The sequence below is a fragment of the Rhinoraja longicauda genome, chromosome 3 (genome assembly GCF_053455715.1).
Source record: "Rhinoraja longicauda isolate Sanriku21f chromosome 3, sRhiLon1.1, whole genome shotgun sequence".
Classification (NCBI taxonomy): domain Eukaryota; kingdom Metazoa; phylum Chordata; class Chondrichthyes; order Rajiformes; family Arhynchobatidae; genus Rhinoraja; species Rhinoraja longicauda.
The window spans coordinates 100411546-100439463 of NC_135955.1; the positions used below are offsets into that span (position 1 = coordinate 100411546).

The window sequence follows — 27918 nt, forward strand, 5'->3', positions numbered from 1 at the left end:
CTTCCAGCGGGACTACGAGCACTATATAGCGATTGCCCATCCTGATGCAACTGCTGCGATAAAAGCTCACCTGCTCCTCAACCTGGCTGGTCCGGAGGCAATGGAACGCTATGCGTCGTTCGAATTCGTCCCTCCGGAGGACCGCAACGACCCGGTATGTCTCATGGCTAAGTTCACTGCCCTGTGCGATATACCCACCAATAACATTATCGAACGTTTCAACTTTTTCTCGCGGCGTCAGACTCCAGGGGAGCACGTTGACGCCTTCATTGCATCCTTAAGACATATGGCTCGGCGGTGCCGCCTTCAAACGATTACACCCGACGAGATGATCAGGGATGTCCTGGTCAACGGTCTCCTAAACTCTAAGCTGCGGGATGAGCTCCTGATGAAGCCTGACCTGTCGCTAACGGACGCCATACATGCCGCACGCATGGCCTCTGCTGTTGGCTCAGTATCTCGGCCGGCGCCCCAGGACATAAATTTCACCGGCCGCCGGCGATTGAATGACCCGCAGACCAGGGTCACCCCCTCCGCGCCCACTATGGTCACCCCTCGCAGATGCCCAAACTGCAACTTCTCGTCACACAGGTATAACGTTTGCCCAGCGCAGGGCAAAACTTGTAATTCCTGCGGGAGGCAGAACCATTTTTCTGCAGCTTGTCGTTCTCGTGGGAGACCTGTCCCTGCTCCTAGAAGGAGTCTAAACAACCTTGCGACCGATGATAGCGCAACCGGTTCCCGGTACCAACATGAGGAACTCCATGGCTCAGATACGACTTCCTCCCATGGAGACTCTATGCTGTTTTCGCTTTTGGGTGCACCTGCATTGATAACGGATCCATCCGTGCATGTTACAGTCAATGGACATTCCTTCCCTGCCAAGGTCGATACTGGGGCTTTTGCAAATGTTATGTCTGTGGGCCTCTTCGAGCAGATAAGCTCGGGGGAGAGGGTTACTCCTGACAACTCCCGCCTCCATGCCTATGGGGGAGGCGTTCTGATTGCCGTGGGAAAGGCAACGGTTATCTGTACTGTTCTGGAGACCTCTCGGCCCCTCACGTTCCTCCTGCTAGCATCCGACAACGTCACCCTGCTGGGCGCCCGTGCATGCCAGGACTTTGGTTTGGTCTCATTCCACCGCGACATCCACCTGGTGCAGGCCCCCATGGACCCCCTGATCGAGTACCCTGACCGATTTGATGACGTCCTGGGGAAGCTGCCCTGTGCATACAAGATCGTTGTGGACCCGGGGGTCGACCCAGTGGTCAGACCGGCCCACCGTGTGTCTTTTGCCATGAAGGGCCGCGTGGAGTCCACACTACGTGGCATGGTGGACATGGGCATCCTCAAGGAGGTGAGTGCCCCCACCCAGTGGGTCTCCACCATGGTGGTCGCTGCCAAGAAGGACGCGAGCGAGATCAGGATCTGCATCAACCCCAAGGACCTGAACCTGGCTATTAAACGCCCGCACTACCCCATGCGGACGGTGGAGGACGTCGCGGCACAGGTCGGTCCAGCCACAGTTTTCTCGGTCCTGGATGCCAAGAGCTCCTTTTGGCAGATCCCGCTGGATGCACGTTCCTCCTTCCTGACCACCTTCAGCACACCGTTCGGCAGGTTCCGTTTCCTCCGCATGCCTTTTGGGATCAACTCGGCAAGCGAGGTTTTTCAGCGTACGATGGAGCAGCTGTTTGCTGGGTTGCCGTGCGCCATCATTGTGGATGACATCCTGGTGTACGGGAGGGACGTCGCTGAGCATGACCGACACCTCCGCCAAGTCCTGGACAAGGCTCGTGAGATCAACCTCAAGCTTAATCGAAGGAAGTGTCGGTTCCGCGTTGAGGAAGTCACCTACGTCGGCCACGTTTTCACGGCGGGGGGCCTGAAGCCAGACCCCGAGAAGACGGCGGCGATCACCAAAATGCCCGCTCCCACTGACGTGCCCGGCCTGCAGCGCTTCCTGGGCATGGTCAACTACTTGGGTAAGTTCATACCCGACCTCAGCGAACTGAGTGCCCCCCTGAGGGAGCTGACCAAGAAGGACAATGCCTGGGTCTGGCTCCCGCACCACCAATCGGCCTTCGTGGCCCTGAGGTCCAGACTCGCACGGACCCCCACTTTGCAGTTCTTCGACCTGAACAGGCCAATCGTCCTCACCTGCGATGCATCTCGGTTCGGCCTTGGTGCTGCCTGCCTGCAGCTCTACGACGACCGACAGCTGCCCGTCTCCTATGCCTCTCGCACAATGACCCCTGCTGAACAGCGCTACGCCCAGATAGAAAAGGAGCTCCTTGCCGTGGTGTTCGCGTGCTCCAAATTCAGAGACTACGTTCTTGGAAAAACTTTCACCATCGAAACTGACCACCAGCCGCTGGTCTCTATTTTAAACAAGCCCATCCACGCAGCCTCGTCCCGCTTGCAGCGAATGATGCTGCAGCTGCAGCGTTTCACATTCAAAATCGTGTACCGCAAAGGCAAGGAGATGTTCGTGGCAGACACTTTGTCCCGTGCCCCACTACCTTCCACTTCCCGCCATCCGTACGAATCGGCTGACCTGATGGTGTTGAACGTCAACATCGTTCCATCTTGGCAGATGCAGTCACTGGTCACACACACTGCCGCTGATCCGAACCTTCAACAGCTTGAGGGCGTCATCCGCCGTGGCTGGCCTGAACGACGGTCTTCCCTGCCGGCTGGTGCCGTTCCCTACTTCCTGGTTCGGGATGAACTGGTGCTGCACGCGGGCGTGGTGGTGAAGGGTCACAAGGTTGTGGTGCCGGCTGCGCTGCGAGATCACTACTTCCAGACTGCCCACAACGGACACCCAGGGGTGGAGGCCACGTTATCCCAGGCCCAAGCACAGTTTTACTGGCCTGGCATGGTCAAGGACATCCGGGACAGGGTCTCCGCCTGCGCTGCCTGCAACAGCCTATTACCTCATCAGCAGCGCCAGCCTCTCCTGCAGCAGCCGGCTCCCGAGTTGCCGTGGATGGCTGTTGCCGCTGATATTTTCGAGTGGCGTGGCAAACACTACCTGGTCCTGGTGGACTCCTACTCCAGCTGGTTCGAGGTGGACCTGCTGCCGTCCCTCACGTCTGCTGCCGTCATCGGGAAGCTTCGCCGCCACTTCTCTACCTTTGGTTCCCCGGCATCCCTCCAGTCCGACAACGGCAGCCAGTTTACCAGCGCGGAGTTTGCTGCTTTCGCCACCCGGTGGAACTTTCGCCACATCACCAGCAGCCCCGAGTACCCGCAAAGCAATGGACTTGCAGAGCGCGCTGTCCGCAGCGCTAAGGAACTGATGGAACGTTGCCGGCTTGACAGTTCGGACTTGTACCTTGCCCTCCTCAACCTCCGCAACATCTCCCGGGACCCCGCGCTCGGTTCCCCTGCCCAGCGCCTCATGTCCCGCACCACTAGACCCCCTATCCCCGTCTCCCAGCAATCCCTGCAACCCACGGCTCGGAGCCCTGCCGCTGTCAGGGAGCGCTTCACTGAAAAGCAGCTCATTCAGAAGCGCTCCTTTGACAAATCGTCCCGTCCCCTTCCACCTCTGTTCGCTGGCCAGGTTGTCCGGATGGAGTCCACCTCCGGTCACCACCGGCTGGCCGTGGTCGTCGGCAATGCTGACACTCCACGGTCGTACCTGGTCAACTACGAGGGCACCGTGTATCGTCGTACCCGCCAGCACCTGATGCTGGTAAACGAGCCTGCACCGCCTCCCGCGGTCCCGTATTCACCTCCCGTCCAGTCCCCGGTGCCTGATGTGCCTCCTGCTCAGGTACATCCGCAGTCGCCCCAGCCCCCTTCCCCTCCCTCGCCTGCGCGTGTATCGCTTCCCAGTCCTCCTCCTTCCCCTGGTTCCCCAGCCTCTGTACCCGCACCCGTCCATGCTGTTCCTTCGACCGGAGGGGATGGTGCGTTGCGCACCCGCTCTGGGAGAGTGGTCAGGCCGCCTGTCCGGTACGGTGTGTACGAGTAGTCTGTGTTGTGCTGCATTCTATCTGCTCCCTGCTTGTAGTTTGAGCCTAGCGCATGAGCCGTGGTCACTTTTGTTTCCAAGAGGAAGGATGTAGATCAGTGCATGTTCCTTTAACATAGTGACCTCACCACTACTAACCACTCCCCATTGTCTCTTGTATAATTGTAGCTTCCCCACCTCCAGCTCGCTCTCTAGTTCCAGTGATGACCACGGACAGCTAGGGCACAACATGTGTGTAGTGAAATTAATAAACAATATCCAGTAAAAGACTCTGTGTGCAAAGGACGTCTCTTTACAGTATGCATGTTTGAATTTACGCTGATCTATTATAGATCATAGATATAGATAGATTATAGATAGATCTATTATAGATAGAAAGACTTAAATATTATAAAGTTCTGTTTCGTAAGATACTCCGACAACCATTTTCAATTAAAATAAATCTGCAGTGCTAATGTGGAAGAGAGACAGCTATGAACTTGAATTGTAGCATGTATAATGTGAAAGAAAATAGAACGTAGAACAAACAGTACAGCACGGAACTGGCACTACCACCCACATTTCTGTGCTGAACATGATGCCAAGACCAACTCATATCTGCACATAATCCATATCCCACCATTCCCTGCAGATCTATAACCATATAACAACTACAGCACGGAAACAGGCCCGTTCGGCCCTACCAGTCCACGCCGACCACTCACCCTGACCTAGTCTCATCTACCTGCACTCAGACCATAACCCTCTAATCCCCTCTTATCCATATACCTATCCAATTTACTCTTAAATAATAAAATCGAGCCTGCCTCCACCACTTCCACCGGAAGCCCATTCCATACAGCCACCACCCTCTGAGTAAAGAAGTTACCCCTCATGTTACCCCTAAACTTTTGTCCCTCAATTCTGAAGCTATGTCCCCTTGTTGGAATCTTCCCCACTCTCAAAGGGAAAAACCTACCCACGTCAACTCTGTCCGTCCCTCTCAACATTTTAAAAACCTCTATCAAGTCCCCCCTCAACCTTCTACGCTCCAAAGAATAAAGACCCAACCTGCTCAACCTCTCTGTAGCTTAAGTGCCGAAACCCAGGCAACATTCTAGTAAATCTCCTCTGTACCCTCTCCATTTTGTCGACATCCTTCCTATAATTTGGCGACCAGAACTGCATACCATACTCCAGATTCGGCCTCACCAATGCCCTGTACAATTTTAACATTACATCCCAACTTCTATACTCGATGCTCTGATTTATAAAGGCAAGCATACCAAACGCCTTCTTCACCACCCTATCCACATGAGATTCCACCTTCAGGGAACAATGCACAGTTATTCCCAGATCCCTCTGTTCCACTGCATTCCTCAATTCCCTACCATTTACCCTGTACGTCCTATTTTGATTTGTCCTACCAAAATGCAGCACCTCACACTTATCAGCATTAAACTCCATCTGCCATCTTTCAGCCCACCCTTCCAAAAGGCCCAAGTCTCTCTGTAAACTTTGAAACTCTACTTCATTATTAACTACACCACCTATCTTAGTATCATCTGCATATTTACTAATCCAATTTGCCACACCATCATCCAGATCATTAATGTAAATGACAAACAACAGTGGTCTCAACACAGATCCTTGGGGTACTCCACTAGACACTGGCCTCCAACCTGACATACAATTGTCAACCATTACCCTCTGGTATCTCCCATTCAGCCATTGTTGAATCCATCTTGCAACCTCACTATTAATACCCAACGATTTAACCTTCTTAATCAACCTTCCATGTGGAACCTTGTCAAATGCCTTACTGAAGTCCATATAGACAACATCCACAGCCTTGCCTTTATCAATTTCCCTGGTAACCTCTTCAAAAAATTCAAGAAGATTAGTCAAACATGACCTTCCAGGCACAAATCCATGTTGACTGTTTCTAATCAGGCCTTGTTTATCCACATAATTATATATATTGTCCCTAAGTATCTTTTCCATTAATTTTCCCACCACAGACGTCAAACTAACAGGTCTATAATTGCTAGGTTTACTTTTAGAACCTTTTTTAAACAAAGGCACAACATGCGCAATGCGCCAATCTTCCGGCACCATCCCCGTTTCTAATGACGTTTGAAATATTTCCGTCGTAGCCCCTGCTATTTCTGCACTAACTTCCCTCAATGTCCTAGGGAATATCCTATCAGGACCTGGAGACTTATCCACTTTTATATTTTTCCAAAAGTGTCCGTACCTCCTCTTCTTTAATCCTCATAATTTCCATCACTACTCTACTTGTTTCGCTTACCTCACATAATTCAATATCCTTCTCCTCGGTGAATACCGAAGAAAAGAAATTGTTTAATATCTCCCCCATTTCTTCCGGCTCAGCACATAGCTGTCCACTCTGACTCTCTAATGGACCAATTTTATCCCTCGCTATCCTTTTGCTATTGACATATCTGTAGAACCCCTTGGGGTTTACTTTTACATTACTTGCCAAAGCAGCCTCATATCTTTTTTTCGCTTTTCTAATTTCCTTCTTAAGATTCCTTTTACATTCTTTATATTCCTCAAGAACCTCATTTACTCCCTGCCGCTTATATTTATTGTATATCTCCCTCTTTTTCCGAACCGTGTCCAATTTCCCTGGAAAACCACGGCTCTTTCAAATTATTATTCTTTCCTTTCCACCGAACAGGGACATAAAGACTCTGTACTCTCAAAATTTCACCTTTAAATATCCTCCATTTCTCTATTATATCCTTTTCATAAAACAAAAAGTTCCATTTCACTCCTTTTAAATCCTTTCTCATCTCCTCAAAATTAGCCTTTCTCCAATCCAAAATCTCAACCTTTGGTCCAGATTTGACCTTCTCCATAATTATATTGAAACTAATGGCTATGTGCCTATCCAAGTCACTTAAATGCCTCTATTGTATCTGCCGCCACCACTACCCCTGGCAGCGTGTTCCAGATACTCACCATCCTTTGTGTTATGTAAGAAAAAAGAAAAATAAATCTTGCCCCACTCATCTCCTTTAAACTTTTCCCCCCTCACCTTAAAGCTATTTCCTCTAGTATTTGACATTTCCATCCTTGGGGAAAAAGGTTCTGACTGTCCACCCTATTTGTGCCTCTCATAATTTTATATACTTCTGTCAGATCTCCTCTTCACCTCTGGTGTTCCAGAGAAAACAATCCAAGTCTGTCCAACCTCTCCCAGTAGCTAATATCCCTTAATCCAGGCATCATTCTGGTAAATCTTCTCTGCGCCCTTTGCAGAGCCTCCACATCCTCCCTGTAATGAGGCATCCAGAACTGCACACAGGCTTCCAAATGTGGCTTAACCAAAGTCCTATAAGCTGCTTCATGACTTCCTGACCCTTTACTCAATTTCCTAACCAATGAAGGCAAGCGTATTTCATGCCGTTTTTACCACTCTACTTATGTTGTCACTTTCAGAGAGTTATGGACTTAGACTCCAAGATCCCTCTGCACATTGATGCTGTTAAGGGTCTTGCCATTAATTATATCTTTTTTATCCTTGCATTTGACGTCTATTTTAAACTATACCAATGAATAAAATGTATATCTCAAATATTTTAGTATATAATGTGTTTTTATTGACTTGGAGAAAAGCTTTAAGCAGGATTTTGTGTTATATTTAATATGCATTGTCATTGGTTTAATGAAAGCCTTGTGCCAAGTAGAATTATTAATTTGTACACAATTAACATTGAGGACTTTTTTCACTGCACTATCAGGTCACGGCTATTTGTTGTCTGTATTCTGAAAATAATGTCTGAATGTGATTTTGCAGACAGTTGGTCTCCTGCTCTGTTGATGGCAGTGTTCGCCTCTGGGAATTGCAAGAACTTCCTCCAGCAGAGCCTGCTACTTCAGGTTGGTTCAACTTAACCTTTGTATACATTATCAGATATAAATTAATTCTCTGGATATAAGCATGACTCAATAATTAATGCCTGGTCAGGAACACCTCTCCAAGAGTTGGTCCACTGAGAGAGCTGGTCGTCCTGCTTAGCTCTTTTTGTTTCCTTGAATGTTATACTTGGTGATTGAGGGATTGCAAGTGCCTGCTAACAAAATATATATATTTCTTATTTGGACCTTCTCCTACCTCCAGCTACCCCTCTCCCTCTACTTTCAGTCTGAAGAAGGATTCCGGTTCAAAACATCACTCATCCTTTTTCTCCAGACATGCCTGACCTGCTGAGTTACTCCAACACTTTGTGTCTATCTTCAGTAAAAAACAGCATCTGCAGTTCCTTCTTACACACATTTGCTATACTTTTTAATTTAACGTGATAACAGAACGGACAATACTGTCTGTGCTGCAGATGGCACTTATCCTCTTCTGCTTCCCTGCCTGAGACTTAACCAAGTCTAACTGGTGAGCTGCTTTAGGATGCCCCCATTTAGTATGAATGACAAATGTAGGGACTCCATCACACTGTCCCATGCTACATCATGTATACAATTCACATTAAAATGCCAATGGTGGAGCAATTTTAAGTTTCCAAGAGGTTATATGTGAAGGATTGCAGATATCGCTGAGGATTAAAAGTCCAGACAGGTCCGAAGCAAAAGTGAGTCAAGATTGGGGCAAATTTTATACGAATTTTAAAGTTGACTTGCTGTTTAGCAAGAACCTGTGTCAGCAAGTTCTGGAGCAATGAGTGAAAAGAAAGGATAAGGGTAGCCTAATTTTGGATGGCATCAAGCATGCAGAGAGTAAGTAGATCAAGGGAAGCTGGACATGAGTTCAATGAAATATCCATGTGTACAATTAACCAGGTCATTTAACATGGGGAGAAGGTAGGAGAATGTGGTTGAGAGGGACGGATAGATCACCTATGATTGAAAGGCATAGTAGACTTGATGGGATGAATGGCCCAATTCTGATTCTATAACTTATGAACATGAACTTTAATGGCAAGTAGGTTGAGATGGGATGTTTTAATCCTATTTTGTGCGCTGCTTGAATTTTGAGCGCTTCCATTTGAGACTTTGTTGCTTAAAATAAACCAAGGTTTCACATACATTAATTTTGCATCAGGTCATTTTACAGTTAGAATTTGTTTTTGGCTAAATCCTTTAATCTTTTTCATCTGCAGTGCTAGCATTTATTTCAAAAGGGCTAGAATACAAAAACAGGGATGTAATGCTGAGGCTCTATAAGGCGATGGTCAGGCTGCATTTGGAGTATTGTGAGCAATTTTGGGCACCATATCTGAGGAAGGATGTGCTGGCCTTGGAGATGGTCCAGAGGAGGTTTACAAGAATGGTCCCAGGAATGAGTGGGTTAACTTATGATAACGTTTGACAGCACTGGACCTGTACTCGCTGGAATTTAGGAGAATGCGGGAGGGGACCTCATTGAAACGTACCGAATAGTGAAAGGCTTGGATAGAGTGGATGTGGAGAGGATGTTTCCACAAGTGGGAGAGTCTTGGACAATGGGTCATAGCCTCAGAATTAAAGGATGTTTTTATAGGAAGGAAATGAGAAGGAATTTCTTTAGTCAGAGGGTGGTGAATCTGTCGAATTCTTTGCCACAGAAGGCTGTGGAGGCCAAGTAAATGGATATTTTTAAAGCAGAGATAGACTCTTGATTAGTACGGGTGTCAGGGGTTATGGAGAGAAGGCAGGAGAATGGGGTTAGGAGGAAGAGATAGATCAGTCATGATTGAATGGCGGATTAGACTTGATGGGCCGAATGGCCTAATTCTGCTCCTGTCACTTATGACCTTATGGTCTCGATGTTCGCAGAACTGATCATCATTCATGATCCATTTATTGATTTAGTTCATAGCATAACGAGATTGATAACATATCTGTTTGGTTTTAGGGATTTTAAGTATGTGGGGAATTGGGAAGCCAAACAAGCAGCAAACCCAAATGGCAAAACGCAAGTTGGACTGTTCTGTGTTGAAGACCTTGGTGTTAACTGGTGATTTGATTGGTCATTCAGGAGCAGTGCAAGTGAGTATCTGTGCAGAGTGACCATTTCTTCTTTGATCCCAACTATTGCCCATAATATCTTGAAAAGGAAGCTTTTAATGGTTCAGTTTGTTTCTGAACTGATATGAAGGGAGGGTTGGGCTGCTGAGGAACAGCAAATGTAAGAATCAAGGACGTAGAACAGTACAGCACAGGAACAGGTCCTTTGAGCCACAATGTCCTTATGGAAAATGGTATCAAATTAAACTAATCCTTTCTGCCATTCAGTGAGATCACCATATCCCTTTGTAACTTCTAGTGGAGCAAGGAATCATCGACAGAGTTCTGCAGTAAACTATGCATGTGTTGCAATCTAAGGTTATTGTCGGTTTAACAGTTTCGCAACAGCAAGATCTGGACCACTATATATATTCAGTAATTCTGAAAGTATATTCCAACTTGATATCAATGTTTATACTGAGGTGAAGAGAAGTACTTAACTCTATTGTGACATTATTTCAAATTGCTACATTCAGTTGGAATTAATAGCTCCCATTAACGTGCTCCAAACAGTTTGATCTATCGATTCATAAATTGTTTTTCTTTTGTCATTACCCAGATGTTCCTATATTCTAAAGACCATGGAATAGTAACTTGTTCGACAGACCATCTCATCATTTTATGGAAGGATGGAGAGAAGGAATCGCAGTTACGGAGCAAGGCATTATTCCAAAAATTAGAACAAGATGATGTGTGATCTTGAGATAATTGTGAAGCAAATGAAATGAATGTTATACGATGTCTTTAAGTGACCTGTGGAACGTATATTTCTGTAAATTCATGATGTTGCTGATGGTTTTAAGGACCTACCAATACGCTGCTTGATGGCTGGTTATGTATATCCATAATTGTATGTACATTTTCTGCAAAGATTACTGACATTACCCGTTTGAATTTATATTAACTTGGCACTGCAAATATCACAGAATTAAAATTGTTCATCTAAAGAAACTGGCAATAAAACCCAGGCTTTTATCATAAAATTAGTTTTTGTATTTTAAACATTTGTCAAAAACACCTTATTATGACTCTCTCTCTCTCTCCCCCCACCATCACTGTTGATTTGAAATTGTAAATAATAATGTTAAATAAAAGTGCTTTCAAAATTAGACCATTTTCTTTCAAAATTGGTAATTCCACACAAAGTGACAATATTTATCCCACAGCAATTTTTTTTTGGAGTGCTTTATCGGATGCTGGTGTGTATAAATAAATTGTTAGCATTTGCTCTTAATGGGGGGAAAAGGGCAGCACAGTGGTGCAGTGGTAGAGTTGCCTTAGAGTGCCAGAGACCGGGGTTTGATCCTGACTATTGGTGCTGTTTGTGTGGAGTTTGTACGTTTTCCCTGTGACCGCGTGGGTTATCTCCGGATGCTCTGGTTTCCTCCCACACTTCAAAGAGGTAGAGGTTTGTAGGTTAATTGGCTTCTGCAAATTGTCCTGAGTGTGTAGGATAGTGCTAGTGTACGGGGTGATTGCTAGTTGGCACAGCCTCAGTGGGCTAACAGGCAAGTTTCTGTGCTATATATCTAAAGTCTAAAAGGATTTGGAAAATCCTTCTTTAATGTTGCTTGTTACATGTCCCGAGAACAGTAGAACAGTCCAGCACAAGAACAGGCTTTTTGACCCACAGTATCTGTGCCGAACATAATGCCAAGACCATCTCTTATCTACTTGCACATAATCCATAACCCTTCATTCTCTGCATATCCATATGCTTATCCAAATGTCTCTGAAATGCCACTATTTGCTTCAACTACCAACCCTGCAGCAAGCAAAAATGATTCTTTGTCTCCATATTAACCTGAATCAATGTGCATTCATAACACCTTTACTAATTTACTTTAGATTTTTCTATATTAAATTAAGGCAAGACAAACTTATTGTATATCATATGAATTGATTACCTTATTACTTTGAGAAGTCCAGACTTGCTCTTCTACCATTTTAGGTATTTTAAGGTATATCTTAGTTGTCAAAAATGAGTCCCATAAAGTTTAATTTGTGTTTTAACTCAAATGGACTGAATCGTATTGTCTCTGGCCTGCGACCTGAACTACCAGCCCCAATGTCTGTTTCCCTGCACTAACCTGACCCAAAGAGGCCGGTCCCTCAACCAGAGCAAGGCAACAAACTATAAACTTCTAAAGTGAACGATCTGGAAGCCATGCTGCCGAATTTGACAATCATATTTCTGACAGCTTGCTGTTGTCAAAGGCCTTTAATAATTGGAGATAATTAAAAATAGTAATACATTTGGGTACTCTTGTTTTTATTTATCAGAGAAAATCATTCCTCTGCCTCAAGATTGGCAACCCCATTCAAGTGAAAGCGACCATACTGTTTAGGGCATCCATGCCAAGCGTGAACCTGAGATGGATATGAAGCTCAGTGCTGGTTCCAGTGGATGATCAAACAGACAAGCATCTAACCTGTTAATTCCTGTAATATTTCTACATCACCAGTCCTCTGCACAGGAGTGGAAGATAGAAGTCACAGCTGGCACTTCATGGAAGGAAGCAGAGGGTGTTGGTAGAAGGGTAGATTTCAAACTGGATGCCTGTGGTGACTGCTGGGCCCATAACTGACTTGAATAATAATGTACAAAGCGTGATTAGTAAGTTTGCAGATGATGCTAAAGTGGGTGGTCTCATAGACAGTGAAGATGTTTGTCAAACATTACAGCAGGATCTTGAACAGTCGGGAAAGTGGGCTGAGGAATGGCTAATGAAGTTTAATGCAGATTAGGACGGGTATCAGGTTATGGGGAGAAGGCAGGAGAATGAGGTTAGGAGGGAGAGATAGATCAGCTACGATTGAATGGTGGAGTAGACCTGATAGGCTGAATGGTCTAATTCTGCCCCCATCACTTATGACCTTATAACCAGATAAGTGCAAGGTAATATATATTGGGAAGTCAAACCAGGGCAGGATCCTCACAGTGAATGGTTGCGCCCTGGGGAGTGTTGTAGGGTACACAGTTCCCTGAAAGTGGCGCCGCAGGTAGATGGGGTGGTCAAGGTGGCATTTTGTATATTGGCCTTTATCAGTGACGGTATTGTTTATGGAAGTTAGGATGTTAAATTACCATTGTGCAAGACATTGGTGAGGCCACACTTGGAGTACTGCATTCACCATTGGTCACCCTGCTGTAAGAAGGATGATGGCATTAAGCTGGAAAGAGTGCACAGATGATTTACGAGGACATTGCCATGACTTGAGAAGCTGAGCAATGGGAAGAGGTTGGGCAGGCCAGGCCTTTATTCCTTGGAGTGCAGTAGGCTGAGGAATGATCTGACAGGTGTATAAAATCATGAGGGGAATAGAAAGGGTGAATGCACAAAGTATTTTACCCAGGGTAGGGGAATTTAAAACAAGACACGTGCCTAAGGTGAGAGGTGCAAGATTTAATACGAAGCTCGGGCAACCTTTTCACTTAGAAGGTGGTGGGTATATGGAATGAGCTGCCAGAAGAGGTAGTTGAGGCTGATACGATAACAGCACTTAAAAGACATTTGCTGAGTAGATACCTGTCTATGGCAGATAACTCAATCAAAGCATGGACCCAATGATGGTTTATAACCTTGTACACAAAAGCTGACAATGTTGTTTTACACACAGTTTACACTGATGTTCATTGACGAAACAGCATCTTTTAAATTATATTTATTGTTACACGTATTGTCCCAGTAATGAATAAAATTACTGCAGCATTTTCTATAAACAATTGTATATTTTGTTACAATTTTTTTCTATTTACATACATACACACATACATATTCGAACATGTATGTTTCACATTAGAGATTGATACTTGCTCTGCCTAAAATCTTATTTTTGGTCCCGCGTGTGTTGATTATTTTCTCCTTTTAGAAATTGTCTCGCTTTGCAGATGTGTTTCAGCATGGTGCCCAGTTAACCACCCTGTCGCGCCCGCCCTCACGGGTACAAGTGGAACAGACTCCAGGTAGGGAATCCCTTTGCACGTGGGCCTGTTTAAATTACTGACTTGAGTCCTGTTGACGTTAATTATATTTACATGGAATGCTGCCGACTCCTACTGATGCAACTGAGAAACAACTTCTGCATGCACAATGTAGTATCTGCTCCCATTTACGATGCAAAAGAACAAATGATTGAGTGATATGTAATTTATGTGTCGTGCTGAGCAATGGGAATTTTAGCAGACCTAGCCTCTGTATGCCCGCTGCACCAATCAACAAAGCAATAGAATGCCCAACATATAAAAGAATACAAGTTGAAGGGAATTATTATCTAACTGTTCAGTGCTCTGGACAGGCTGCAACATGGCAACATTCCAGTTCTAGGTACAAAGGAGCTATTGAAGGCATTGGAGGTAGTGCAGTGAAGAGACGTGCAAGCTGCGGGCTAGTGTCAATGGTCAGGATGTGACAAAAGAATGAATTGAAAGGAAAAAAAAAATCAAAAGCAGTGACATGACATAGGCTTTAGGTGGCTGATTGTGAAAATACAATGTAGATTAAAGAAATATATAGACTTGGCTGGTAGCCACAGATCAGACAAGTAAAGGTAAACACGTAATTAGCGCCAGTAAGTGCTATGTCACGTGCAAATGGACTCCTTGAGAGAATAATGCAGGTAAAATGCACCAGGATGTATTAAACAAAAGTGTGATGTAATTGGGGACATGTCTGAATGAACGATCTGCCACATCCTTTAGCTATCATTTGATTGTTTAGATATGGAAATATGATATTTGGTTCATTTAATCGGGTTTTGGAAAAGAAAATTAATTCAACCACACTAACTGGTTGCAGGTACAAAAAACTTGGCAATGTTACAGCTTAAAATATTAATTCAATATATACACTGTGACAGAACTTAATGAATCTCCTCCCCGTGATAATTTGTTGAGCTGATTTGTTACTTCACCAGGAAGGCTTAAATACTTAGAGAGCACATAAACCCGTCATTACCACTTGGCTTAATGTTGCAATTGTCATTTATCTGAAATTGGTGGCAAATTGGCAAAAATCAGTCAAGAGTCTTGTCCCTAATTTTTGCTTCTTGCACACACCTGTAAGGTAGAGGAAAGGACAATGTGGTAAACGAATAGCATATAAATTTATGGCTTTTGTTTACTTATGATAGAAACACAAATTTTAGTTTTTCCTTTTCTGCGTGATTCATGAACGTCTGGAACGGCACTAAAACGTCTTGATTATGAGAAAAGCCCGTCTTGAAAGTCAGAATTCCGGTATTCTGATTGTAGTTGGGACATTGCTGTGATAATTCAACACCATTTTCCTGCATTCTGTACATCAAGGCTTCCTGCTTTGTGTAGGATTTATATTACATTGTAATATAGAGTCACTTGAACTAAAATATAATCTCTTAATGGCTTGAGTCACAATTTAAAGTGAGATCGATGAGAAAGATGTTGCCCGTTCACGTTGGCTTTAAAGATCAGATGGTGGTCGTAGACCTTTATAATTGGATTCATCTAAAGTTTTCCAGTATTTGTAGTTCTCGGCTAAGTGATGTATTAAATTAGGCAGGTTTGCAAACCCTGAAAGAAAAATAGTTGACATTTCATAAATGAGCAATACATTATTTAAAAATACCAATTTTACACACACATAGCTAATTTACCGTAAACCATTCTCACAAGTTCCTGAAATAAAAGAAGTAAGGGTGGCACAGTGGCACAGCTGGTAGAGCTGCTGCTTCACAGTGCCAGAAACCCAGGTTCGATCCTGACCTCGGGTGCAGTCTGTATGGAGTTTGCATGTTCTCCATGTGACCGCGTGGGTTTCCTCCGGGTGCTCTGGTTTCCTCCCACATCCCGAAGACGTGCGGGTTTGTCGGTCAATTGACCTCTAAAATTGCCTCTAATTTATATGGGGAGTAGATGTGAAAGTGGGATACCACAGGCATAGTGTCAGTTGAGTGAGTGGGCCTGTTTTTCATGCTGTATCTATAAAATAAGCTAAAATAAAGATTTGCTGGACTTTTCAAATTATCACACGACAGTAAATTGAAATCAAAATAATTTTCTCTGTTTAGTTACAGTGGGACTTTGTTTATTTGTGTAAAGTTCCTATTATCCTCTGATGTGGCATTATCTGCCCACTGGGATTATTATCTCCAAATCCCACGATCAGTCCCCGTCAACTCAGAAGGCAAGTCTTCTGCTTCTACACCTCTGCTAATAGCATTCGACAACTAGTTGTGAAGTAAAATGCAAGAATAGTTCAGGATTATTGTCTCCTGTCCAGTGTGTGTCTTGGTGCCAAGGATCTATCTGATGGTGAAGATAGATACAAAGTGCTGGAGCAACTCAACAGGCAGGCAGCATCTCTGGAGAAAAAGTGATGGGTGACATTTCGGGTCGGAACCCTTCTTCAGACCCGAACCAAAATGTCACCCATCCTTTTTCTCCAGAGATGCTGCCTGACCTGCTGAGTTACTCCAGCGCTTTGTGTCTATCTTCGGTATAAACCAGCATCTGCAGTTCCTTTCTATACATCTATCTGATACTCCTGTGCGAGGGTTGCAACCAAATACGTTGATGTGGGCAAAACCTGGAAAATTCTGCACAGTTTCTCTTCATTATAAACCATTTACATCCCTGGAGAAACATCATAACGTCATTTAGCGCAATAACTTTTACCCAGAGTAAGGGAATCAAGAACCAAAGGACAAAGGTTTAAGGTGAGAGGGGAAGATTTAATAGGAACCTGAGGGGCACCTTTTCCATTCAAATGGTGGTGGTTATATGGAATAGGCTGCCAGAGAAAGCAGTTGAGGCAGGTACTATAACAGCATATTAAAAATCACATATGGATAGGATATGTTTAGAGGGATGTGGGCACATGGGGCTAGTTTAAAATGGGGGATCTTGGCTGGCATGGATGGGTTTGGCTAAAGGGCCTGTTTTCGTGCTGTATGGCTCTAATAATTCCACCTGGTTGCATAATGGGTGGGCAATGCTTTAAGGTAAATTAAGCCTTCCAATTTCTGCAACTTTCTGCTACTGGACAGCTGAAACTTCATCAGATCAATTAAGCCTATCAGCACATTCAAAAGGGTTTGCAAGTCCACTATCCACAATGTTACACCAGCAAAAATCTGTTTCTCTGCATTGAATACATTCACTGAGAAGAATACAGCTCAAAGCAATATGGGAATTGTAATATATTGAGTTTGACATTTATTTCCAAATGTAAAAAGACTAATGAAGTTCTTACCGTCCCAAGCATCAAACATATCATTTATAAAATAATCGATGAACGATATCTGAGATTTTGGAATACTGCAGGTATTCCTGTCAAAGACTGGCATTACAACAGGGAGGCCTTGGCTTTTCTCTTCATCTGTCTGTTGATACAGAAAGTATTTATTAATTCAAGAGTTACTGTTACATCATTAGAATAAAGAGAATAATGTATCTCACACAAGATGCACTTAGATCATAGAGCGGCATTGACTCAGTCTGAAGAAGGGTCTCGACCCGAAATGTCAGTTGTACAGGGCATTGGTGAGACCACACCTGGAGTATTGCGTACAGTTTTGGTCTCCTAATCTGAGGAAAGACATTCTTGCCATAAAGGGAGTACAGAGAAGGTTCACCAGATTGATTCCTGGGATGGCAGGACTTTCATATGAAGAAAGACTGGATAGACTCGGCTTGTACTCGCTGGAATTTAGAAGATTGAGGGGGGATCTTATAGAAACGTACAAAATTCTTAAGGGGTTGGAGAGGCTAAATGCAGGAAGATTGTTCCCGATGTTGGGGAAGTCCAGAACAAGGGGTCACAGTTTAAGGATAAGAGCGGAAGTCTTTTAGGACCGAGATGAGAACGTTTTTTTTTCACACAGAGAGTGGTGAATCTGTGGAATTCTCTGCCACAGAAGGTAGTTGAGGCCACTTCATTGGCTATATTTAAGAGGGAGTTAGATGTGGCCCTTGTGGCTAAAGGGATTAGGGGGTTTGGAGACGGGATACTGAGTTGGATGATCAGCCATGATCATATTGAATGGCGGTGCAGGCTCGAAGGGCCGAATGGCCTACTCCTGCACCTATTTTCTATGTTTCTATGTTTCTATGTCACCTCTTCCCTTTCTCCAGAGATGCTGTCTGACCCACTGAGTTACTCCAGCTTTTTGTGCCCATGTTCACAGCATAGGAATAGGCCCTTTGGCCCACAATGTCCATGCTGAACATGATGCCGAGTTAAACTAATTTCTTCTGCTTGCAAGTGATCTATTCCCTGCACATCCATGCTAAAAGCATCTTAAATGCCACTACTCTATCTGTTTCCACCACCATCACTGGCAGTGTGTTCCAGGCACCCGCCACTCTCCATATTAAAAAAGTCTCCTTTAAACATTGGCCCTCTCGGTGTGAGGGGGACAAAGAGTGCAATTCACTCTGCTTCTGGGCGATTGATGGTCAATGTTATGTCCATCATAATGGACAAAACTGCCAGATTTAAGCCAACTAGAGAATTTTCTGACTTTGACATCCAGTAACAAGAAGGGGTTTATTTTTAACACACAGTAGAAAATTCGGCTGCAGGTAAGAAATGGAAACTATCAATTACTCTTTTAAAAAAAAATTGAAATGTCACGAAGTTCTTCCTTCATAAAGATCACTGGTTTATTCCAGTGTTCCACCTTCACATTTTAACCTAACTCTAAAATGTTGCCCCTTTCCTTAGTGTCTTGGAATCTTGTTTACGTCTGGCCATTGCCCAAATTACTGTAATTGATGCCATTGACAGGAAGCTTGGGCAAACTATTAACTGTGAGGGGCAGGGCATCTGAACGTGATTTCCTCCTTTCCCCTCAACTAAACATTAGCAACAGAAAATGAATGTGGGTGTGCGACTTGGTTGATTTTCATCCTCAGACCCCTCAGCTCACCCACAGTATCCGAGGTTTCCAAAAAATAAAACACAGGAATGGGCTCTTCGGCCCACAATGGAACACAAGATTCTAATAGCTTCAGAATTGAGGGACAAAGGTTTAGGGGTAACATGAGGGGGAACTTCTTTACTCAGAGGGTTGTGGCTGTATGGAATGGGCTTCCGATGGAAGTGGTGGAGGCTGGCTCGATTTTATTATTTAAGAGTAAATTGGATAGGTATATGGATAGGAGGGGATTGGAGGGTTATGGTCTGAGTGCAGGTAGATGAGACTAGGTCAGGGAGAATGGTCGGCGTGGACTGGTAGGGCCGGACAGGCCTGTTTCCATGCTGTAGTTGTTATATATGTTATAATTGACGATAGACACAAATTGCTGGAGTAACTCAGCGGGACAGGCAGCATCTCTGGAGAGAAGGAATGGGTGATGTTTTGGGTCGAGACCATCAGACTGAATCGGGGAGAAGGAGGCACAGAAATAAGGAAATGTCCCCCTGAGTTACTCCAGTTTCTTGTGTCTATCTTCGGTTTAAACCAGCGTCTGCAGTTCCTTCCTACACAAGATCTAATTGATTTGCATGACTAAATTAGGATGTTTGATTTGATTTGATTTGTTCCCCCAATGTTAATTCGAAAACATTTATTACCATATTTCCAGCAAGAAATAGCAATGACAGTTGGCCCGTACTCAAGTTCATAAGACACAGGAGCAGTATTAGGCCATTCAGTCCATTGAGTCTGGTCTGCCATTCAATCATGGCTGATCTATTTTTGCCTCAACCCCATTCTCCTGCCTTCTCCCTGAAACCTTTGATACCCTTACTAATCAAGAACCTCTGCTTTAAAAATATACATCTACTTGTCATCCACCACCATCTGTGGCAATGCATTCCACAGATTCACCACCCACTGGCTAAAGAAAGTCCTCCTCTTCTCAATTCTAAAGGTACGTCCTTTTATTCTGAGACTGTGCCCTCTGATCCTGGACTCTCCCACTAGTGGAAACATCCTCTCCACATCCACTCTATCCAGGCCGTTGAATATCCGGTAAGTTTCAATGAGACCCCCCCATCCTTCTAAACTTCAGCGAGTACAGGCCCAGAGCGATCAAACTTTCATCCTACGTTACCCAATCATCTCCGGAAACATGATGCAAAGGAAAATAGAAAACTGAGTGCATTAGTTTAAAGCATTAATTCAAATACTCCCACTCATAAGTTCATAAGGAATAGGAGTAGAATTAGACCATTCGGCCCGTCAAGTCTACTTTGCCATTCAATTATGGCTGATCTATCTCTCCCTCCTAACCCCATTCTCCTGCCTTCTCCCCATAACCTCTGACACCCGTACGACTCAAGAATCTATCTATCTCTGCCTTAAAACTATCCACTGACGGCCACCACAGCCTTCTGTGGCAATGCATTCCACTCTTTGAAGCATATCGGTTTCTTTTGGACTCTAAAATGTTGAAAAATTTAGTTTTGTTTAGTTGACTGCCCAATGTTCTTCAGTCTCAGTTTTGATGAAAAGGAAATTTAAAGTGTAAAACATCTGATGAACTCATCTGCCAACTGTATTATTCCTAGAGCTATAGCTGCTCTGAATCAGGCCTGCTGAGTGTCCACCATGAACTGTCTCTGCCCCCAAGGTCATCTGGCACAACTGACCCTGCATGAACCTTTTTGCACTTTACCTTGTTCCTTTTTTTCCCCCTTTTTGTTGTTTTTGTTATCGCCGCGTTTTATTTATTTTATAGCATCGATATGGAAATGGCATTCTTAATCTCGTTGTTCTTGTACAATGACAATAAAGATGTATTGTATTTGAATTTCGATTCATATAGCCACTTCAAGCTTTGTGCCTGTGCCTGTTGGCCAGTATGGGCGAGTTGGGCCGAAGGGCCTGTTTCCACACTGTATCACACTATGACATGATTGTCCATTACATACTCGAACAGTAAAAAGGATAGATTCTGACTACGAAATCTGGGTGTCCTAGTGCATCAGTTACTGAAAGGAAGCATGCAGGTACAGCAGGCCAATGGAATGTTGGCCATCATAACAAGAGGAGTTGAGTATAGGAGCAAAGAGGTCATTCTGCAGTTGTACAGGGTCCTAGTGAGACCGCACCTGGAGTACTGTGTGTAGTTTTGGTCTCCAAATTTGAGGAAGGATATTCTTGCTATTGAGGGCGTGCAGCGTAGGTTTACTAGGTTAATTCCCGGAATGGCGGGACTGTCATATGTTGAAAGACTGGATCGACTAGGCTTGTATACACTGGGATTTAGAAGGATGAGAGGAGATCTTATCGAAACGTATAAGATTATTAAGGGGTTGGACACGTTAGAGGCAGGAATTCTCTGCCTCAGAAGGCAGTGGAGGCCAATTCTCTGAATGCATTCAAGAGAGAGCTAGATAGAGCTCTTAAGGATAGTGGAGTCAGTGGGTATGGGGAGAAGGCAGGAACGGGGTACTGATTGAGAATGATCAGCCATGATCACATTGAATGGCGATGCTGGCTTGAAGGGCCGAATGGCCTCCTCCTGCACCTATTGTCTATTGTCTATCTTAAGGTAAAACTGAACTTCCTGCCAGAGCTCTGTCGATTATTTGCCTCTAAACAACTGCAAATGCTGAGGGGTAGTCTTTAGGACTACCCTTAAGGGTAGGTTATAATCAAAAATCATCCCTTTTGGAATCCAGCAATGAGGTTTACTGAAGCGTGTTTGAGTTTGAGTTTAGTTCATTGTCACGTGTATCGAGGTACAGTGAAAAGCTTTTGTTGTGAGCAGTCAGCGGAAAGGCAATACATGATTACGTGCGCAGATATACAAATTACAACGATACCTGAGCAAAATATTCTTCTGAAATCCTCCCCGCCCATTCAATGCAGTGGTTGACTGAACGGCAGGGGTTGGCAACATCAGCACACTTTATCAACATGCGTTTGATGAGCAGTCTGTTCTCCATGGCATTCTTTATACCGGAGGGACATTCACCATCACTGCTCTCACTCTGCAGGGCACAGGCAGAAATTATACCGTGCACATCAGCAAATTTATACCCGCTGCAGAATTTAGCTGCAACGTGGCAGAAAGATCCTGTAAACCTCGTGAAGGATGATATTTTAGCATAAGTGAAGGCGATGTTTACTCTGAAAGACCTTGCTCCATGCTGACCTTTGCTGTTCAGGTGGGAGAAGAGTCTGTACAAAGGCAGCTGACCCTGAGCTCCCCGATGAATGGAAGATTTGGCCATTATTCTCAACACTGAACGGTATTTTCCTTTATAAAATAGAATGACAGCGAATTGAAAATAATTTGGCAGAGAATGCCATTTAAAAAAAAAAAGTTTATGGTACAGTATTGTATACAAGTTGAGTTTAGAGATACAGCATGGAAATGGTCCCTTCGGCCCATAGACTCCACGCCGACCATCAATAACACGTTCCTACTAGGACGATGCTATCCCACTTTCTCATCCAGTTCCAACACAGTCGGGGCAATTTCACAGAGGTCAATTAACCTGCAAACCTGCATGTCTTTGGGATGCGAGAGGAATCCGGAGCGCCCGGAGGAGACCCACGAGTGGTCACAGAGAGAATGTGCAAACTCCACACAGACTCACAAGGCAAGGTCAGCATCGAACCCGGGTCTCAGGCATTTGTACATTTTACAAGTTAGATCTTACATTTAAGCTGGTTTCTTCTAAAGATGTCATTGGCTTGTTGATAATGTTTACAAATTTGTTCACATGTTCAAAATGCTTCGTCATCTCTGTTGCCAAAACCATGTCGATGATTGCCTGTCGCAAAGTTCGAAACATATTTCTGCAAAAAAATTGGATGAGCGTTTACAAACTGGCATTTTATCCATAGTTATGGATTGTTGAAACCTGTGGTAATGTCCCATTTGTTTTAGTTTAGTTTATTGTCACGTCTACCGAGGTACAGTGAAAAGCTTTTGTTGTGTGCTAACCAGTCAGCAGAAAGACAATACATGATTACAATTGAGCCATCCACAGTGTACAGATACATGATAAAGGGAATAACGTTTAGTGCAAGAGAAAGTCCAGTAAAGTCCGATTAAAGATTGTCCGAGGGTCTCCAATGTGGTAGACAGTAGCTCAGGACTGCTCTCTAGTGGTTGATAGGATGCTTCAATTGCCTGATAATAACAGCTGGGAAGAAACTGTCCCTGAATCTGGAGATATTATCAAAAAGTATAAGATTATTAAGGGGTTGGACACGTTAGAGGCAGGAAACATGTTCCCAATGTTGGGGGAGTCCAGAACGAGGGGCCACAGTTTAAGAATAGTCAAGTCAAGTCAAGTCAATTTTATTTGTATAGCACATTTAAAAACAACCCACGTTGACCAAAGTGCTGTACATCTGATTAGGTACTAAGGAAAAAATGAAACAGACAGTAGCACACAAACATAACAGCACATACAAAACAGTTCACAGCGCTTCCTCAATGAGCCTCAAACGCTAGGGAGTAGGGGTAGGCCATTTAGAACTGAGATGAGGAAAAACTTTTTCAGTCAGAGAGTTGTGAATCTGTGGAATTCTCTGCCTCAGAAGGCAGTGGAGGCCAATTCTCTGAATGCATTCAAGAGAGAGCTAGATAGAGCTCTTAAGGATAGCAGGGTCAGGGGGTATGGGGAGAAGGCAGGAACGGGGTACTGATTGAGAATGATCAGCCATGGCGGTGCTGGCTCGAAGGGCCGAGTGGCCTCCTCCTGCACCTATTGTCTATTGTCTATATGCGTTTTCACACTTATACACCCCTTGCCTGATGGGAGAGGGGCGAAGAGGGAGCTACCGGATGAGACTGGTCCTTGATTATGCTGGTGGCCTTGCCGAGGCAGCGTGAAATGTAGATGGAGTCAAGGGAAGGGAGGTTGGTTTGTGTGATGGTCTGGGCTGCGTCCACAATTCACTGCAATTTCTTGCGGTCTTGGATGGAGTTGTTCCCAAACCATGCTGTGATGCATCCCAATAAAATGCTTTCCACACCAAGTGACAATAATAAACCTGAACCTACACCTTAGACCATTACTTTGCAATGTAACTATTTAAATGCATCTACTGACTTGGCACTGTGGGGTTTCAATAGCTGGATGGAGCTCAAGACCGCAAGAAATGACATAGAGTTGTGTTAGTAGTATCTCCACAGACCAGACTCCCCACCATCTACACGTCAAGCTGTTTCAGAAAAGCAGCCAGCATAATAAAAGACATGTCTTTAGTTAGTTTAGAGATACAGCGCGGAAACAGGCCCATCGGCCCACCGAGTCCGCACCTACCAGCGATCTCTGCACAGTAACACTATCCTACACACACTTGGAACATTTTACCCAATTAACCTATAAATCTGTACATCTTTGGAGTATGGGAGGAAACCGGGGCACCTGGAGAAATCCCACACAGATCAGGGGGAGAACGTACAAACTCCGTACAGACAGCACCCATAGTCGGGCTCGAACCTGGGTCTCTGGCGTTGTAAGGCAGCAACTCTACCGCTGCGCCACCGTGCCGCCCTTATCATTGGGTATTTTTAACGTGGAGGTGACAGGTCCTTGATTAGTAAGGGAGTCAAAGGTTACTGGGAGAAGGCAGGAGAATGGGGTTGGGAGGGAAAAGCAAGCCAGCCATTACCGGAATACGGAGCAAGTTTGATGGGCCACATGGCCTAATCCTGCTCCCACGCATGTATTGATCAGTAACTCTAACCTTTCAATGTTCTTGAAAATGTTGCTCTTGTTATCGCCGGCCGTAAGTTGGAAGGCCAGTGCTGCGTGGTGACTCTCCAGGACGGCAGTGTCATTGTAGAGTACGGCCAGCTCACTTCCTGCGTTACACAGGAAGGAGTTGGTGCGGCCTGGGTGGTCCACATCGTGCACGGTGGCGGCAATGAGGGCTGCAACCTCGTCCATCTCATCCAGGCACTCCTGCAAACGCAATTGCAAAAGACTCAAACTGCTTAGTTTAGAAGGAGTTTAGAAGGATGAGAGGAGATCTTATAGAGACATAAAAAAATTATACAAGGACTGGACAAGCTAGATGCAGGAAAAAGGTTCCCAATGTTGGGGGAGTCCAGAACCAGGGGCCACACAGTCTTTGAATAAAGGGGAGGCCATTTAAAACTGAGGTGAGAAGGAACTTTTTCACCCAGAGAGTTGTGAATTTGTGGAATTCTCTGCCACAGAGGGCAGTGGAGGCCAAATCACTGGATGAATTTAAGAGAGAGTTAGATAGAGCTCTGGGCGCTAGTGGAATCAAGGGATATGGGGAGAAGTTGGGCACAGGTTACTGATTGTGGATGATCAGCCATGATCACAATGAATGGCGGTGCTGGCTTGAAGGGCCGAATGGCCTCCTCCTGCACCTATTTTCTATGTTTCTATGTTTCTCTGTTTCACTGTCTCACTTAGTTTCACTAAAGATCTAACAATGCAGATAACATTCACTCCAGTCTGAAAAAGGGCCCGGACCCAAATCACTGCCTATCCACGCATGTCCTCCAGAAATGCTGCCTGACCCACTGAGTTACTCCAGCACTTTGTGCCTTTTATTTTAATGATCAATTCATCAACTGATCGCAAATAAAAAGCATATACAGTTACTGGCTAGACCCTTAACAGCATTGATGTGCAGAGGGATCTTGGAGTCCAAGTTCATAACTCACTGAAAGTGGCAGCACAAGTAGATAGGGTGGTTAAGAAAGTGTATGGTATGCTTGCCTTCATTGCTAAGGGCATTGAATATAAGAGTCAGGAAGTCATGATGCAGCTCTACAGAATTTTGCATTTGGAATATTGTGTGCAGTTCTGGTCGCTCCATTGCAGGAAACAGGCCCTTTGGCCCACCAAGTCCACGCCGACCAATGTCCACCCATACACTAGTTCTATCCTATACACTAAGGACAATTTACAGAAGCCAATTAACCTACAAACCTGCACGTCTTTGGAATGTGGGAGGAAACCGGAGCAACAGGAGAAAACCCACGCAGTCACAGAGAGAACAAGCAAACTCTGTACAGGCAGCACCTGAGGTCAGAATCGAACCCGGCTTTCTGGTGCTATAAGGCATTAACTCTACCACTGTTCCGCCCTGGCCTTGTAGCTAATACATCCTAACCTAGGCAGCATTCTGTTCAAACCTTCTGTACCCTTTCCAAAGCCCTGATGTCCTTCCTGTAATGGAGTGACAAGAACTGCACATAATACTCCAAATGCAGCCTAACCAAAATCTTATAAAGCTGCAACATGACTTCCTGAATCTTATACTAAAGTCTTGACCAATGTCTTGACCAATGTCTTGACCAATGAAGGCAAGTAGACCATACGCACACAACATCAAACGGCTAGTTATCTCACTGGGGTACTAGTGTTTCATATAATTATAACTTAAATGATTTAGTGAACCAACATCGGAAAAAACAGCAAATGCCATGCTAAATTCAAGAGAGTATTTGAGAGAGAGAAAGATATAGCTCTTAGGGCTAATGGAATCAAGGGATATAGGGAGAAAGCGGGTTTTGGATAGGATGTGTGGGAAAGAACTGAAAATGCTGGTTTAAATCGAAGGTAGACACAAAATGCTGGAGTAACTCAGCGGGACAAGCAGCATCTCTGGAGAGAAGGAATGGGTGACGTTTCGGCTCGAGGCCCTGGTTTTGGATGATCAGCCATGACCATATTGAATGGCGGTGCTGGCTCGAAGGGCCGAATGGCCTACTCCTGCACCTATTTTCTGTGTTTCAGTGTTTCTAAATAATGCCACCATATAGACATGCACAATACGAAATTCAAAGAGGCATTTAAACATCTACATCATGAGGCGATCGTAAATCTTAAAGCTTACCTTAACCCGGTCTTTTCGAAGGAAGTACGCTGTGGCGTGCAACACATCAGCTGCATGTGTGGAATTGTGGTATGAATTTGATGCGTGGTAATTGGTTTCTATGACTTGTAGCCATGATCTGAGAGTCATTTCTGAACAGTTTAAAAACCCACATACGCCAAACTGTGTCATGATTTTTAAGCCAAGGTAGAGCAAGGGCCTAAAATAAAACAGACAGCAACATTTCAACAAACTCACTGGTGTCAAACAAGTGATTTAGTCAGAGTCATACAGTACGGGAAAAGGCCCTCCGGCCTAACTTGCTCATGCCGACCAAGATGCTCCATCTACACTAGTCTCACTTGGCTGCGTTTGGCCCATATCCCTCTAAACCTTTCCCATCCATGTACCTGCATCAATTACCTCCTCTGGCAGCTCATTCCATCCACCTTTCAGTCTGATGAAGGGCCTCGACCCGAAACATCATCTATTCCTTTTCTCCAGTGATGTTGTCTGACCCGCTTAGTTACTCAGCATTTTGTGTCTATCTTCCATACACCTCTTTGTGAAAAAGTTGTCCCTCAGACCTATTTTAGCTTTCTTAACCACCCAACATAGCTGTGTTGGCACTTTCAAAGAACTGTGTAGCTCCACTCCTAGATCTCCGAGATCTTCGGTTTCCTCCCACACTCCAAAGACGTACAGGTATGTAGGTTAATTGACTGGGTAAATGTAAAAATTGTCCCTAGTGTGTGCAGGATAGTGTTAATGTGCGGGGATCGCTGGGCGGCGCGGACTTGGTGGGCCGAAGGGCCTGTTTCCGCGCTGTATCACTAAATCTAAATCTAAATCTAGATCCCTCTGCTCTACAACACTCCCAAGGGCCCTGCCATTCACTGTGAAAAGTGTTAGTATTATTTACAGTGTCTGCCTCCACAATTCAGATTAATATTGTGTGAAAAATCAATTATCATATCATCATATCATATATATACAGCCGGAAACAGGCCTTTTCGGCCCTCCAAGTCCGTGCCGCCCAGCGATCCCCGCACATTAACACTATCCTACACCCACTAGGGACAATTTTTACATTTACCCAGCCAATTAACCTACATACCTGTACGTCTTTGGAGTGTGGGAGGAAACCGAAGATCTCGGAGAAAACCCACGCA

At 44.6% G+C, this 27918-nt stretch overlaps 2 protein-coding genes across 4 annotated transcripts in view; one reads left to right on the forward strand and one right to left on the reverse strand.

The window, feature by feature from the left end:
* Positions 1-13675, forward strand: part of wdr41 (WD repeat domain 41) — a 39005-nt gene extending 25330 nt beyond the window's left edge. For all 3 annotated transcript variants that reach the window (XM_078396758.1, XM_078396759.1, XM_078396760.1), the window contains 3 exons: positions 7791-7873; positions 9840-9973; positions 10551-13675. In XM_078396758.1, the coding sequence (XP_078252884.1) occupies positions 7791-7873; positions 9840-9973; positions 10551-10688 (355 nt within the window). In that variant the 3' untranslated portion in view covers positions 10689-13675. The remainder of the gene's footprint in view (positions 1-7790; positions 7874-9839; positions 9974-10550) is intronic.
* The window catches only part of pde8b (phosphodiesterase 8B), a 200885-nt gene continuing 186252 nt past the window's right edge, over positions 13286-27918 (reverse strand). The window contains exons 18-23 of the mRNA XM_078396757.1: positions 26768-26966; positions 24635-24852; positions 22591-22729; positions 21748-21915; positions 17224-17353; positions 13286-15542 (exon numbers count right to left, since the gene is read on the reverse strand). Of these exons, the coding sequence (XP_078252883.1) occupies positions 15433-15542; positions 17224-17353; positions 21748-21915; positions 22591-22729; positions 24635-24852; positions 26768-26966 (964 nt within the window). The 3' untranslated portion in view covers positions 13286-15432. The remainder of the gene's footprint in view (positions 15543-17223; positions 17354-21747; positions 21916-22590; positions 22730-24634; positions 24853-26767; positions 26967-27918) is intronic.